The 15,000-nt window shown below is 35.8% G+C and overlaps 1 protein-coding gene across 2 annotated transcripts in view; it reads right to left on the bottom strand.

The window, feature by feature from the left end:
- LOC137634130 (uncharacterized) overlaps positions 1-15,000 on the bottom strand; it is a 28,627-nt gene that overhangs the window by 5,652 nt on the left and 7,975 nt on the right. The window contains exon 3 of one of the 2 annotated variants that reach the window (XM_068366365.1): positions 9,294-9,410. The exons of the other annotated variant lie outside the window; for it this stretch is intronic. Within the exon in view, the coding sequence (XP_068222466.1) occupies positions 9,294-9,410 (117 nt within the window). The remainder of the gene's footprint in view (positions 1-9,293; positions 9,411-15,000) is intronic. 2 annotated transcript variants of the gene reach the window in all.

Here is a 15,000-nt window from a genome sequence, read left to right as displayed (position 1 = left end):
TTTCACTATTCCAACCTATTCCATAATCGAATGATAAGAAGTCCTAACCAACACTTAATTCAAGCATTCCATAAGCAGCAATACTCAATTTTCAGTTCAAAGCATCAACATAGAATACAATAAACGCACCAGCCGGCCGTTGAGATACTACCGCTAGAGAGTTATAGGGTCCTTTGACCGGCCAGACAGTACTACATTGAATCCCATTCTCTGGTTACGGTTCTTTCCCTTTGCCTACACATACACCGAATAGTCTGGCCTATTCTTTACATACTAGGCAGGCAGTTAATTCTAATAGCCAGGCCTTCTCCATCATGAGGCTCAATACTACGCAGTATTCTAGAAGTTTTATTCCAGCTGTGACCAAGTTGTGGAATGATCTTCCTAATCGGGTAGTTGAATCAGTAGAACTTCAAAAGTTCAAAGTTGCAGCAAATGCTTTTTTGTTGACCAGGCTGACATGAGTCTTTTTATAGTTTATTTATGACATATTTGTTTTTGATGTTGTTAATAGTTTATAGGTGACATGTCTGTTTTGACGTCATTGCTTTTTTTAGAATGATTTATTGCTAATTTGTTCTCTTCATTTATTTATTTCCTTATTTCCTTTCCTCACTGGACTATTTTTCCCTGTTGGAGCCCCTTGGCTTATAGCATCTTGCTTTTCCAACTAGGGTTGTAGCTTGGATAGTAATAATAATAATAATATTCTCCTCTGTTCTCATACAACTGACAACACAGTGATTATCAAACAATTCTTCTTCACCCAAGGGGCTAACTACTGCACTGTAATAGTTCAGAGGTTACTTTCCTCTTGGTAAGGGTAGAAGAGACTCTTTAACTATGGTCAGCAGCTCTTCTAGGAGAAGGACACTCCAAAATCAAACCATTGTTCTCTAGTCTCGGGTAGTGTCATAGCCTCTGTACCATGGTCTTCCACTGTTTTGGGTTAGAGTTCTCTTGCTTGAGGGTACACTCGGGCACACTATTCTATCTGATTTCTCTTCCTCTTGTTTTGATAAAGTATTTATAGTTTATTTAGGAAATATTTATTCTAATGTTTCTGCTTTTGAAATATTTTATTTTCCCTTGTTTCCTTTCCTCACTGGGCTATTTTCCCTGTTGGGGCCACTGCGCTTATAGCATCCTGCTTTTCCAACTAGGGTTGTAGCTTAGCAGTTAATAATATTAATAATAATAATAATAATAATAATAATAATAATAATAATAATAATAATAATAAAGAGTATATAATATAGAAAACATTATTTTCTATGAAATATAAATAAGTATAATATAGCATAAAATAATCTATAGTCACCATTTCCTAATATTAATGCGTAAAACACTCGAAAAAAAATAATAAATAAGAACATTCTAAATCATACCGATTAATAGTCAAGATAATTAAGAAATAATTCATCTCTTCAGACCCCACTGTTATAACATGTAATATGATCATGAAATCACAAAATCAGGTTTCTATGTTATTCAATAACATTTCCCAGCTATATTTCCCCCTCAAGTCCAATTTCATAATTAACACAAGTGACTACTTCAGAAATAATTAATTGAGTAATAGCAAATCAAACCAGTTATTATTTTCCTTGTTGGGGCTCTTGGGCCTATAGCATCCTGCTTTTCCAACTAGGGTTGTAGCTTAGTGTCACGCCGTAACGTAATTTTAAAGTAAAATCTTATTGTTTTGCCTTTTCGTACTGATGGCTTTCATTTTTATATTGTTTACAATTTTGTAAAACTAAGTTAAGTTAAGTATTTTGTTGTTGGTTTTACATTAGTATATATTTTGGTTAAATGTAGTGTTATTTTGCTTTGGTTGAAAAAGCTTAAGTTTTTGTGGCGCCATCTATTGAGTTCAGTTTGAAGTGCGGCCTTCCTCAGTGTTTTTGCTTCCTTGCCAAATTTGTAACTTTATTTTTCTTTGTGGTGACTGGGAGTGTTGTAAGGAGAGGTGACTTGTGACTCTCCTAAAATATCTTTGAGAGTCTAGTTCGAGTCCGTTGAAGACTCTGGTGCTATTGTGGATTATATATATACAAGCTGCTGTCATTGAGTTGCTTCTTAATGTGGTGGGCAGTTATACATGTGAAGCTATATGTGAGAGTACGACTTGCAACTGTTACTTAAGTGACCTACTGGCTTAATCTTGACGTTGGCAGTTGTGTGTAGAGCAGGGCTCGAAAGCCTTTTTAGTCGTTTATGGCTGTATCTACTGTATCAGCACTAGAGTGGCCTTGTTGGAGCATGTAGGGTGTCTTCTCTCAGGTAAGAGGAACATTCTCTGTATTTTTGGCGAGCCATAGACTGAAGTGTGAATATCAACCAACAGTTTCGAAGTGCAGTTCTTCTGATGAGTGATGTCCTGTGACAGCATTTTGAGCAGTAAATGGACTCTTCTATGATAGTACTGGTCTGCCATAGGACCAATCTATTTGTATATTTAATTATTGTGAAAGCTGTTGAAGGTATAATGTGAGACAGTGTCATAGGAGTGTGTGCTTTAATATTAAGGTTTAGATTGTCTTGGGTAGGATTTTCTTTTTGTATATCCTTCCACTTTCCTTTCTATTTAGTAATAGGTTATCGTGGTGGGTGAATTTTTTTGGGGGTCCCCTATTAAGATTAAAGATTGTTTCTGCACTATTAGTAGGGTTTAGCTTTAGTTATAGGCGACTCATTGTTATTTAATGGCATATTTTACTTTATTAATTTGTTACTTTTTGTGAGCCATCAGTGTTCATACTTTTATTGTGTAGTGAAATTTTTGCACATTTGTCTTTCTGGTTTTTCCTCGCTCTTACTGATTTGTGTTTTTGTCTCTGGATGTGAGATTAAAACAAAAACCCGTTATGGCTACCTCCTTGAGGGAATTCGTAACAAATTTGGCGAGTGACAGGATCTATGACAAACTTAATCGGTGGTGCGAGTTGCCAGACTCTGTCCTGGGTGAGATTTTTCAGTATTTATTTTGTGCCTCGCTCTTCCTTATTTTCCTTTTCACTTTCTGATGGAGTTTAACCCTGGCGAATATTTAGCTTCTGAGGATTGTTAGGTATTTGGGTGTTTTGACCAAAGGAAATTTGAAAGCTCGTGCTAGGTCATTAGGCATTTAACAAATAGGGAATTGAAAAATTTATATAAGTTGGTAAAGAATAGGCTGCATGAACTTTTAACAAACTGCTGATTAATTAATTAGTGAAAGCATGACTGATGTAGAAGGGGCTCCGGGATTTTAGTCTTTTTCAGGATGCGTCCCACTGTATAGTGATTTTTGAAGGGTAAGACAGTCTGCCTGATGGTTAAAGTCTGACTGAGTGGGTTCCTCGTACTTATAAAGTTTGTCCGGCTGTTCCTACTCGTTCGGTCAAAGGGGAAAATGAGCCACTAGTAAAGTATTTCCAGAGCAAGTTGGAACTAAATTAGTAGTTTGAGGAGTTTGAGAGAATCAGAGCACATGAGAGAACTATGCTTAGTATGCTGTTGGCCAAGATCCAGCAAGGGAAGAAGTTAGTATCCCCATCCATGAAGATATCGGGGTAAAGTTTAGTTTTGGGTATGCTCTAGAACTTGTACCTTCTTTTACTGAGGAGAATGTGCCTGAATTCTTTAAGGCTTTCGAAAGGGTTGCTTCCAGGTTGTCTTGGCCTAGGGAGGTCTGGTCAGTGTTTATTCAATGTTGCTTGCTGGGCAAGGCTCAAGGTTTATAATGCCATAGAGGAGCAATTATCTCTATTATGAGTGAAAGCTTTGATATTGAAAGCTTATGATCTAGTTCCTGAGGCCTACAGGCAGAAGTTTAGGTATTTTAACCAGACCCCGAACATGACTTTTATGGAGTTTGCTCGTGTAAAGCAGGAGCATTTTGATGATTGGCTCAAGAGTCTCCAAATAACAACTTTGGCGGCCTTGAAGGAATTTATATTGATTGAAGATATTAAAAGTGTGCTAAAGATTTAAGAGTGCATTTAGAATACTTGAAAGTGCCCTCTTTTCCCAGAATTGCTCAGGTGAGTGATGAATATATATTGACCCATATGGTTGGTACTGATTATGTCGGGTTATTTCCTTGTGGGCAAGGGCAACTGGTAGAGTAGAAAGGGTGTTCCTTAACCTAAATAATTCTAATTTCCAGGCTAACTCTAAAGCAAATTCAAATTTTCAGGTCCAAAATCAACCAAAGTAATCCCAGTGGTTATTTTTTAAATAAGAATTTTGCAAAAACTGATAATGCTCATCCTATTAGTACTATAACTAGTGGTGTGGGAAGTAGAACCTGTTACTGGTGTAAAAAGACAACATAACCAGGCTGATTGTTTTACTCGTCAACTATCTAGAGGCAGGCTACTTCTCCCTGTGTTTTGGTGAATTAAGTTAATGCTTCTCTACATTCTGTAGAGAACAAAGAAAATGGTAACAAAGGTAATAAAGAGATTCCCCCATGTGACTGTCATTTAATAAGTATATTTGGCCAGGTAAGCTGAGATTTGAAGAGGAAGTTATAAATTTCTTATTTTTAAGGGACATGGGTGCTGCTCTTTATTGTTGGAGTACGTTGCCTCTTAACGTGAAGATCGCCAACTGATTATTTAAGTGGTTTTCCAGACACCGTTGTTGGCTCCTTTGGTTGAGGGAGAGATTGACATATTGGGGGTCTTAAAGAATATTAATCTGGCCATTGTTGATAAAATTCCTATACCTGGGATAAATGGTATCCTAGGAAATGACTTACGTGGAGGGACAAGAATTTTTCCCCTTTTTAACCTTAAATAAATTACCAATTGCTGTAACAACTGTCCCAGAGAAAAGGGCATAACCTCTTGATGGATGGAGAGGATTTATATTTAGACCCTGTAAAAGTAAATGTAGCAGTAGGAAGGCTCGAGTCTGTAGGCAGTAGTGATAGTAGTAGAGCATGTAATAGGGCTGATTTTTTAACAGCTCGGCATGATGAATTTGATGTGGAAATAACTAAGGGGGATTGTTTCTAAGCAATGTTTTGTATCGGAAAGAGGATTCTGCTCTTATGGAATCCTCAGAGTACCATAAGCAAATTTTAGTACCTAAACAATTCAGACACGAATTGCTGCAGTTGGCTCATGAGGATCCTTTCTCAGGACACTTTAGGGTAACAAAACGTTTAGAGATTAACCAAGCCATTTTGGTGTCCTAATATAAAGGTGTATTAAGCAGTTCTTGTGAACTTCACTTCCCAGGTCATGGGTAAACCTAATCAGGTATTGGGAAAAGCTCCGTTAAAACCCAAACCTGTAATTGGTGAACCATTTGCAGAGATTGTCATTGATGTTGTTGGTCCTTTACCTAAAACCCAATAGGGATATATGTATTTATTAACTGTGATGGATAGGGCATCTCGGTTCCCAGAGGCTTTCCCCCTTAGGAAAGTAACGTCAAAACCTGTCTGGGGGAAGTTAGTAGAATATTTTTGTCGTTATGGGTTACCTTGTACCATTCAATCGGATTGCGGTACTAATTTTACTTCAAAGTACTTTAAAGGACAGGTGTGCTGAACTGGCCATTCGGCACATCACCAGTGTCCCATACCATCCTTATAGTCAAGGGGTTGTGGAAAGGTTCCATCAAACTTTAAATAAAAAGTATAATTGGTAAGTACTGTTACGAAGGAGAGTAGTTGGGATAAGGATTGGTAAGTACTGTTACGAAGGAGAGTAGTTGGGATAAGGAACTACCTTATGCGTTATTTGCCATAAGAACTTGCCCAAATGAATCTATTGGTGTTTCTCCTTTCAGATTGGTGTATGGTCATGAGGTTCGAGGTTTTTGGAAGTGTTATTTGAAGTGCTGATTGGGGGACGAAAACAAATTCAAAATTTAAATATTTTCATCTAATTTGAAAAATAAATTGAGTGGTGCCTGGAAGTTTGCCCAGGGTAATTTGCAAGCTTCCCAGGCTAGTATGAAAGCATTCTATGATTGCAAGGCAGTAAGTCTCTTTCGAATCTGGAGATCTGGTTCTAGTTTTAGATATGGACTCATAGTTTTCTGAAACCCAGATTTAAAGGTCCATAGAAGGTAATAAGAAAGGTGTCAGACTTTAATTACGAAATAGTTTCTCCAGGGTTTACTAGTAAGAATAGAATTTTTCACATTAACAGATTAAAGAAATATGAATGTAGAAATCCAGATCCATTGTTTATGAAATGCCATGCCCTGTAGCTACAGTATTTTAAGTTTATAACCATGTATCTGTAGAGAATTTAAGAATGTTTTGTTGGAGCATCTGGATGAAGTCCAGAAGAAAGAAGTGTTTTATGTTTGATAACTGCTTTTCCAGAAATGTTTAGAGAGGCTCCAGGGCTTGCTACATGGCTTGAACATTATGTTGAGGTAGGTGATGATCGTCCAGTAAAGCAGGCTCCTTACCGCCTGAACTCAGAAAAAGCCAAAGTAGTTGAGAGGGAGGTACAGTATATGCTGGACCATGATATTTTTCAACCCAGCTAAAGTCCGTGGAGTTCTCCTATACTTCTGGTATAGAAACCAGACTGTAATTATAGAATGTGTTGACTACTGTAAGAGTTAATCAGGTAACCAAGAGTGACAGTTTCCCTCTTCCCCAGATTGAAGATATAATAGTCTGGATAGGGAATGCCATGTTTGTAACTAAATTACTTATTGAAGGGTTACTGGCAGGTGCCATTGTCTCAAAGGGCCCGTGAGATTTCGGATTTTGTCACCCCAAATGGGTTGTATGTATGTAAGGTGATGCCTTTTGGTTTGAAAAATGCAGCCTGTATGTTCCAGCGTCTTATGAATAGGGGGACATGCGGGCTGGAGGGTTCCGAAATATATATTGAAGACTTGGTGGTATACAGTCAGGACTGGAAAACCCATTTTGAAAGGTTAGGAAAACTTAAAAGGTTTTACAAAAGGCTGGTTTGGTTGTAAATATCAATAAGTGAGTTTGGTAAGGCTGTAGTGACCTATCTTGGTCATGAGGTTGGTTTGGGGAAGGTTGCTCCTAAACATGCTAATATTGAGGTTATAGCCAGCCTTCCTCAGCAGCGTAATGTCAGTGATTTCTGCAAAGTTCTTGGCATGTTAGGGTATTACAGGAGGTTCCTGAAGAATTTTGCAGACATCACCTGGCCTTTAACTAATCTATTGAAAAAGAACACTTGAAATTTTTTGTGGAGTACAGTGTGAAAAAGTGTTTACTAATTTGAAATCGGTATTAGTCTCAAAACATTCTCAGCTCTCTCAATTTTAATAAATCTTTTATTTTTGCGGTTGATGCCAGTGACGTGGGCGTTGGAGTTCAGTTTCAGAGGTGATGAGGGGGAAATGCACCCTATCTTTTTTCATTAAATAGTTACTCCCGGCTGAAGTACTCCACCATTTGGCTCTGTGAAGAGCGTATCCCATTTATCTAGTTCTTTCCAGGTTGAAGTGTTGATGGACCATAACCCACTGGTGTTTATAAATAAGATGAAGGGAGCAAATCGATGGATTCTGCGATGGGCACTTCTTCAGGAATAACCTGGTCTTTCAACATATAAAAGGAGTGGACAACAAGATCCCTGATGCACTTTCTAGGATGTGACTTGTTGGCTGTTGTGCCGTTCCTGATTTTCAAATTTTCTTTTCAGATGTATAGGCTATCAATGTATCCTAATGTTGTTTTTGCTTATTTTTGTGCAATCACAAGGTTTCCTTTTTTGGTTGGAGGGGGGCAGTTGGATTAAGTAGTCAGTGTGAGTGTTTTAGTTTGTTTACTTTATATCTATTTTTGTATTAAAGTTAGAAAAAAAATATTTTTCCTGTTTAGTCATTCATTTATTTTTATTTTTTTTTTTTTAAATTGAGGAAGGTGTCAGGCCGTAACGTAACTTTAAAGTAAAATCTTGTTTTGCCTTTTTGCACTGATGGCTTTCATTTTTATACTTTTTAAAATTTTGTAAAACGAATTTAAGTATTTTGCTGTTGGTTTTACATTAGTATATATTTTGGTTACATGTAGTTATTTTGCTTTGGTTGTAGGAGCTGTTTTTGTGGCGCCATCTATTGAGTGCAGTTTGAAGTGCGGCCTTCCTCAGTGTTTTTGCTTCCTTGCCAAATTTGTAACTTTATTTTTCTTTGTGGTGACTGGGAGTGTTGTAAGGAGAGGTGACTTGTGACTCTCCTAAAATATCCTTGAGAGTCTAGTTCAAGTCCGTTGAAGACACTGGTGCTGCTGATGTCTGCTATTGTGGATTATATATACAATCTACTGTCATTGAGCTGCTGCTTAATGTGGAAGGCAGTTCTACATGTGAAGCTACACGTGGGAGTATGACATGCAACCGTGATTTAAGTGACCTACTGATCTTTACGTTGGCAGTTGTGTGTAGAGCAGGGCTCGAGAGCAGTCTTTTATGGATGTATCTACTGTATCAGCACCAGTGGCCTTGTTGGAGCATGTAGGGTGTCTTCTCTCTAGTAAGAGGAACATCCTCTGTATTTTTGGTGAGCCGTAGACTGAAGTGTGAATATCCACCAACGGTTTTGAAGTGCAGTTCTTCTGATGAGAGACTTCCTGTGACTGCTTTTAGAGCAGTAAATAGACTCGTCTATATTAGTACTGGTCTGTCATAGGACCAGTCTATTTGTATATTTAATTGTGAAAGCTGTTGAAGGTATGTGTCATTGGAGTGTGTACCAATATTTAAGTTTTACATAGTCTTGGGTAGGATTATTGTTTCTTCCTGTATATCCTTCCACTTCTTTCCTTTATTTGTAGTAACAGATTACCGTGGTGGGTAAATTTTTTGGGGTCCCATAAGATTAAAGATTTGGTTTCTGCAAGAGTAGGGTTTAGCCTTAGTTATAGGTGACTCATTGCGTTATTTGATGGCATATTTTACTTTATCAATCTGTTTCCTTTTGTGAGCCATCAGTGTTCATACACTTATTGTGTAATAAATGTGATAAATTTTTGCCTACGTTTTTCTGGTTTTCCTCTATATTACTGATTTGTGTTTTTGTCATTGGATGTGAGAATGAAACTAAAGAACCCGTTATGGCTACCTCCTAGAGAGAGTTCGTTACACTTGGAAACTGATAATAATGATAGTAAATTATAATCGATTAGCTGTTTATTATCGTTGGAAATAATAAATCTATCAAATACACTAAATTCTATTTGTGAACTGAACGATTTGAAGTTCTCTGGCATCCTGACATCGAAGGTCATTGACACAGATATTAAAGTGTGAACAAAGAAAAGAGAAATAAAAAAATAACTGAAAACTGACCTGTGAAAATGCCGGGGTAGCAATGACGAGAGAGGAGTGAGGAGAATATAGGATTTTTTTCTCTACTTCCTTGACGTTGCTCTTATACGCTTTTCGAGCTAACAGAAACCCATAGATCTGTAGGACAAATGCAAAGTTTTAGATATGACAACATAACGTTATATTAAATTTAGTTATATATAATATTTCATATGAAAAAAATCATTGAAATACTTTAACTAGTCTGTCGTCTCTTTGAATATCCTCCCCACAACCATTGGGATGAAAATTATTTAAGAGGAAATTCTGTCTGTCTGTCTCTCTCTCTCCACTTGAATCACATACGAATAGGCACCAATCTCATTTGGGCACTAAAGTAGGGGATAAAACCAACATCTTTAAAGACTCCCTGAGAACTGGAAGTTGGAGATTTTATAAATCTTTTCAAGACTTGCCGAGAGGTAAAAAATTCACTTTTCCCTTGAAGACTTGCGAGGAGCTGGAAAAATACTCTTCGCCCTAAAATGCTCTTGAGAATTAAGAAACTTTGTAAATTCTCGGCGAACATTTTCGATCCCATCAAGCCTTCTCCATACATAAGAAACTTATAAATATTTTCCTTACTTCTAAAGAATTCCTAATAACGGAGTACTTCACCATTCTGTTTAAGACCTGGCTTGCTGAGAACTTGAACAAGTTGCCTTTCCTTAAGTAATTGGAAACTGTAAAAACTTAACCATAAGGTGAATAGATGTAGTGATAGATAAGAAATAGGCAGAGTATAGCCATTTCAGGCGATAGGTTAGAATGAATAGAAGAGTTGCAACTAAAATAGAAACGAGGCCAAAACTTGTCAAAACTTTTTATATACAGGTAACAAATCATAAGATGTGACCTATCAGCCAAATGACCCATAATGAAACGCAACGTTAAAATAAGTCTTATAAATCTCCCGAGATATATTTCCCAAATGAGGATGAATGTTAGACTAGTATATCACAAGTAGAATTGGAATGAAAAATATAAAAAATTTATCACAATGAATTATAATTTGGCTTAGTTTTAGAGGAGCAAAGATATTAAGTTGAAATTGTAGACACCATGGTCAAAGAATAAGACATTAATGGCTATTATCATTTTCTTAAGAACATCATAATTTAGAGCGAATTCGACGGGCTCCTCCAACTCCTGACAGAATGATGATACACATTTTGGAGACATGGAGTATGAATATGCCTATAGAATGATGTTACTAATTTTAGTAAGGATATAAAGAGCCATTTATAAACAATAGAACTCGTCTTAGAAAGAGGGAGAATAGCAGAACAGAGATAAAGATTGAGTGTCCCATTCCTAGATAAAAATAGAGCAAGTAAACAGTGTAGATAGATTAAACATGAAGAGAAATAAGGGTCATTGTGGAAATGTGCTCCACTAAGATTTTTAAGAATTATAGGATCTTAACGAATAATTATGCTGCATTTTGCTGATGTTGTCAAGCCTTAGAAATAGTTAACCTAAAAAGATGTTGTGCTGAAATGAAACTGGATGATCCTATATTAGTGTCTTCTTCAATTGTACAAAAAAATTGGCTTATTGAGTTTTTAAGATTTTCGGTGATCAATCTATTCTGAAGTGTTTTAATTCTTTCATAATACCTTGTTTGAGAATTGTTTTCCTGTCTGGTGTTCAGCTGCTCATTCTCATCTTAATTTGTTGGACAGAAACTTACGGTCTATTAAATTTCTTATTCCTGATCTAGATATTAATCTTTGGCACAGTCGTTCAATTAGTTCATTATGCATGTTGCATAAAATTTTTCATAACACTATCCTTTACATTCGGATCTCCCTGGACAATTCTATCCTGTTCGTAATACTAGGCAGGCAGTTAATTCTAATAGCCTGGCCTTCTCCATCATGAGGCTCAATACAACACAGTATTCTAGAAGTTTTATTCCACCTGTTACCAAGTTGTGGAATGATCTTCCTAATCGGGTAGTTGAATCGGTAGAACTTCAAAAGTTCAAAGTTGGAGCAAATGTTTTTATGTTGACCAGGCTGACATGAGTCTTTTTATAGTTAGTATATGACATATGTTTTTGACGTTAATTGTTTATATCGGACATATCTGTTTTGACGCTTGTCAGGGAATTTCATAATGTTAGTAACACCATCTATTGACTGGATTTGAAGTTACAGTATTTGCGAAGTTCCTGTTAACGATTTTGTCCGTGTATTTCTCAGTTCCATAATAGACGTGGAAAAATAAATGTTGTATTTTCTTTAGTCACGTTATAATCACCTAGCCGTGCAGTAAGTGTATTAACTGCCTGTGTTTATACGGAATTTTGTTATATCGGTTTTTGTGAAATTTGTATCTTTAAAATTTTTAAGTCTTTAAAAATGTATTTGAAATTGTCTTAAGTGCATATTTAATTAAAATTCTTTACGTATTAAGTTATTAATCATAAGTGTAGTTAAATTTCACAAGGTATGTTTCTTTCCTTTTGTTTTCAGCTAGGGTAATCCTCGACCCTTACGGAAACAGTGCATGACCTTAAACAATCCCGGACCAATTGACGCACCTTTTGGAAATAATTGAACTATTATCACAGGTTCCCGTTGTTACATTGAAGCATACGTTATATAAGTGACTCTTGAATCCGAAATTCAAATTGGTGTATTATTTAGCGTATGATAAATGTCATAGAGACCCATGAACAGTGACTTATGTTATGTGCTGTGTTGTAAGGTTTATTTTTCTTGGGCAATTGTTGAGGTATTTATTCGTAACAAGACATTTGGTGATTTATTGTTTTTGTCACAGATAAGTTACTTAATATTTTGTTGTTCGTTATTTGTTTATTTCCTTATTTCAATATTCTATCTTTTAATTTCATAATCCATAGTGGTGTTAATATATTAAAACTTGTAATTAAACATTATTTTTAAATTTCTGAATTTGTTTTACCATACCTAATCACAAATAAGCAGTACTATCTTTACCAGGGAAAAATGTCTTAAAGAATTCCCTGACAACGCTGTTACTGTTTTCAGAATGATATATTGATTTATTCTCATCATTTATTTATTACCTTATTTCCTTTCCTCACTGGGCTATTTTCCCCTATTGGAGCCCTTGAGCTTATAGTATCTTGCTTTTCAAACTAGGATTGTAGCTTGGCTAGTAATAATAATAATAATAATAATAATAATAATAGTTTAACCCGATCTCTTACCAAAGAGTTATGAAAACAATGTGTGATGCCTCATATATATAAACGAAATACCTCATTGTAAAGACGAAAGACGAAGGAGGGTAGTGAATTATGATAGTCTTAAATATATGAAATAAAACCGAAAAGTATAGATTAACCATTTAATGGTCTAGAGAAGTTTTGTTACTTAATTTAGGGCATTGAGTAAATTTACTTATTAACCATAATTATTGTAATTTACTTGTTTTCCAAGCAGAGACTTTGTTGATGATTTAATGACAGGAATCGTATGATCCTTAAAGTACTGGATGTTTGTCCAGGATTTGAATACATTATTGGTAGATTTAAGAGGATAGAAGAATTATTATTTAAAAGACAAGAAGATGTTAAGAGAATTATGACTCCCAATATTTTGTTTCAGTTGTCAGGTAAGAGACTTAGTTAGGAAGAACTTAAATAGAGCAAGAGAAACCAAAGGTTATTAGAACTATTATAGGTGACTTACTCCCAAACAAAAATCATAGATCAGAATTGCATATTACTCAAAGGAATATATACAAAGACTAGGGAGAATATACTTGTTCAAGACTAGAAATTACTGACATACAAACTAACAAGTACTAACAATAACTATAGTCCATTTCTTTTAGCGAGTCATATTTGCACCGACTCGCAACGGTGCCCTTTTAGCTCGGAAAAGTTTCCTGGTCGCTGATTGGTTAGAATTATCTTGTCCAACCAATCAGCGATCAGGAAACTTTTCCGAGCTAAAAGGGCACCGCTGCGAGTCGGTGCAAATATGACTCGCTAAAAGAAATGGACTATAGTGCTCAAGTTAGTAGGACATCCAGTAATCAAAGACAGTGTATTTAAATAAACTATTTTTCTAATTTTGACCTGAGATAGATGTTTGAGATTGTAAATTAACGCCTACATATAAGAAGTATAAAGGTCATGTAAAGTTAGAATCCCTTTTAGAAAGCACGGATTGCAATTTTAAATCCCATAGTGGTGGTACCAATGGATTACGGGGACTTTGTTCTCAAAACTTGACATATAGTAAAAACATACTGGTCTTCATAGAATTTTGTTTGACAAATAAAGGGATGATGAGTCTGTAGCAGAATAATTTGAGGCTAGGATACATAACTATACTCAATTTTTTTTAATGAGGCGCATTTGCACCGACTCGAAGCAATGCCCTTCTAGCTCGGAAAAAATTTCCTGCTACCTGATTGGTTAGAATGATCTTGTCCAACCAATCAACGATCAGGAAACGTTTCCGAGCTAAAGGGGTACCCCGCGAGTCGGTGCAAATCTGCCTCGCTAAAAAAAAATTGACTAGACATTCGTGTTTCGAGATATTTCTCTCGGACAATGCACCCGAATTTATTAGAGATCTAAAGAAAGAGTGCCATAATTCTTTTAAAGCAAGAAAGGTGAAATAATCCATGATAAGTCAAGCTCAAATAGAGAAATAAATGGGTAAATAAAATAGAGGGGCGTTGAGGATATCCTGCGAACTATAAATAACTATAAATAAACCAATATAGAACATTGATATTAATTATCTTGAAGATTACGAGTTTACCTTCAATAACTCGGAATATGGGAAAACATCAGCTTTTTGTTAGACAGAATTAAGAATGACTACCAAACTCCTAGTGAAATGACATGAAAAATCTCTGGGCACTCATCCAAATATTGAGGGTAACAAATGAATAAATATCATGGTTGTATAAAGTGTGTTATCCAAGAACATAAAGATGTGTATGAATGTTTTCCATGAATATAAATGAAGGTCCAAATGATAAATGTCTGCAAATAATTAAAGGACACTTATTGCGCATGCGTTTTTTCCCATGGTTTGGGGATTTTTCTGTGCATTTACAATGACGTATCTGTCGCATAATTTTCTTTTTTAACCAATTAACAGCTTACATTTACTAATTCATAAGTTCCCGGAAGTTGTTTTACAACAGCCATTTTTCCCCACCTTCGTCTTCAGTTTCAGCTTCAAAGCCTATATAGTATACTAAAGGAAGATAGGAAGGCTCAAATGTGAATGTTAATACACTAGTTGGCAACTCCAAAGTGAACACAATAGTTTGACCGCTCAGAATTTAGATGGCGTCGTAGGTATATCGTTTGTCTCCTGTTTGTTTATATTCAGAATTTGACAGTTGACACAACGAAATCATGGCGCCAACAATGAATAGGTCACACTGTGTTTTTTGCAATAAACGAAAAGAAACCGATCCTCACTAGGTGTTTCACAGGTTCCCTAAGGACAAAGAACGGTGAGTACTAACAGTATAATACATGAAATATGTGCTACTAATGAGTAAGCCCCACTGATATTGGATATAAGATTAAGGCTAGGCATCCGCAATACACTTTAAATAAAAAAAATTTTATTTGGTCATAAAGCTATTGAAATAATGTATTTTTCAGGACCTGACATATTTGTCGTTGGGAACATGTTTAGTGGTATGTATTATATTTAAC

The sequence above is a fragment of the Palaemon carinicauda genome, chromosome 44, assembly GCF_036898095.1.
Source record: "Palaemon carinicauda isolate YSFRI2023 chromosome 44, ASM3689809v2, whole genome shotgun sequence".
Taxonomy (NCBI): Eukaryota; Metazoa; Arthropoda; class Malacostraca; order Decapoda; family Palaemonidae; genus Palaemon; species Palaemon carinicauda.
Note: the sequence above shows the minus strand (reverse complement) of the source record. Positions and strands in the feature narration are given on the sequence as shown.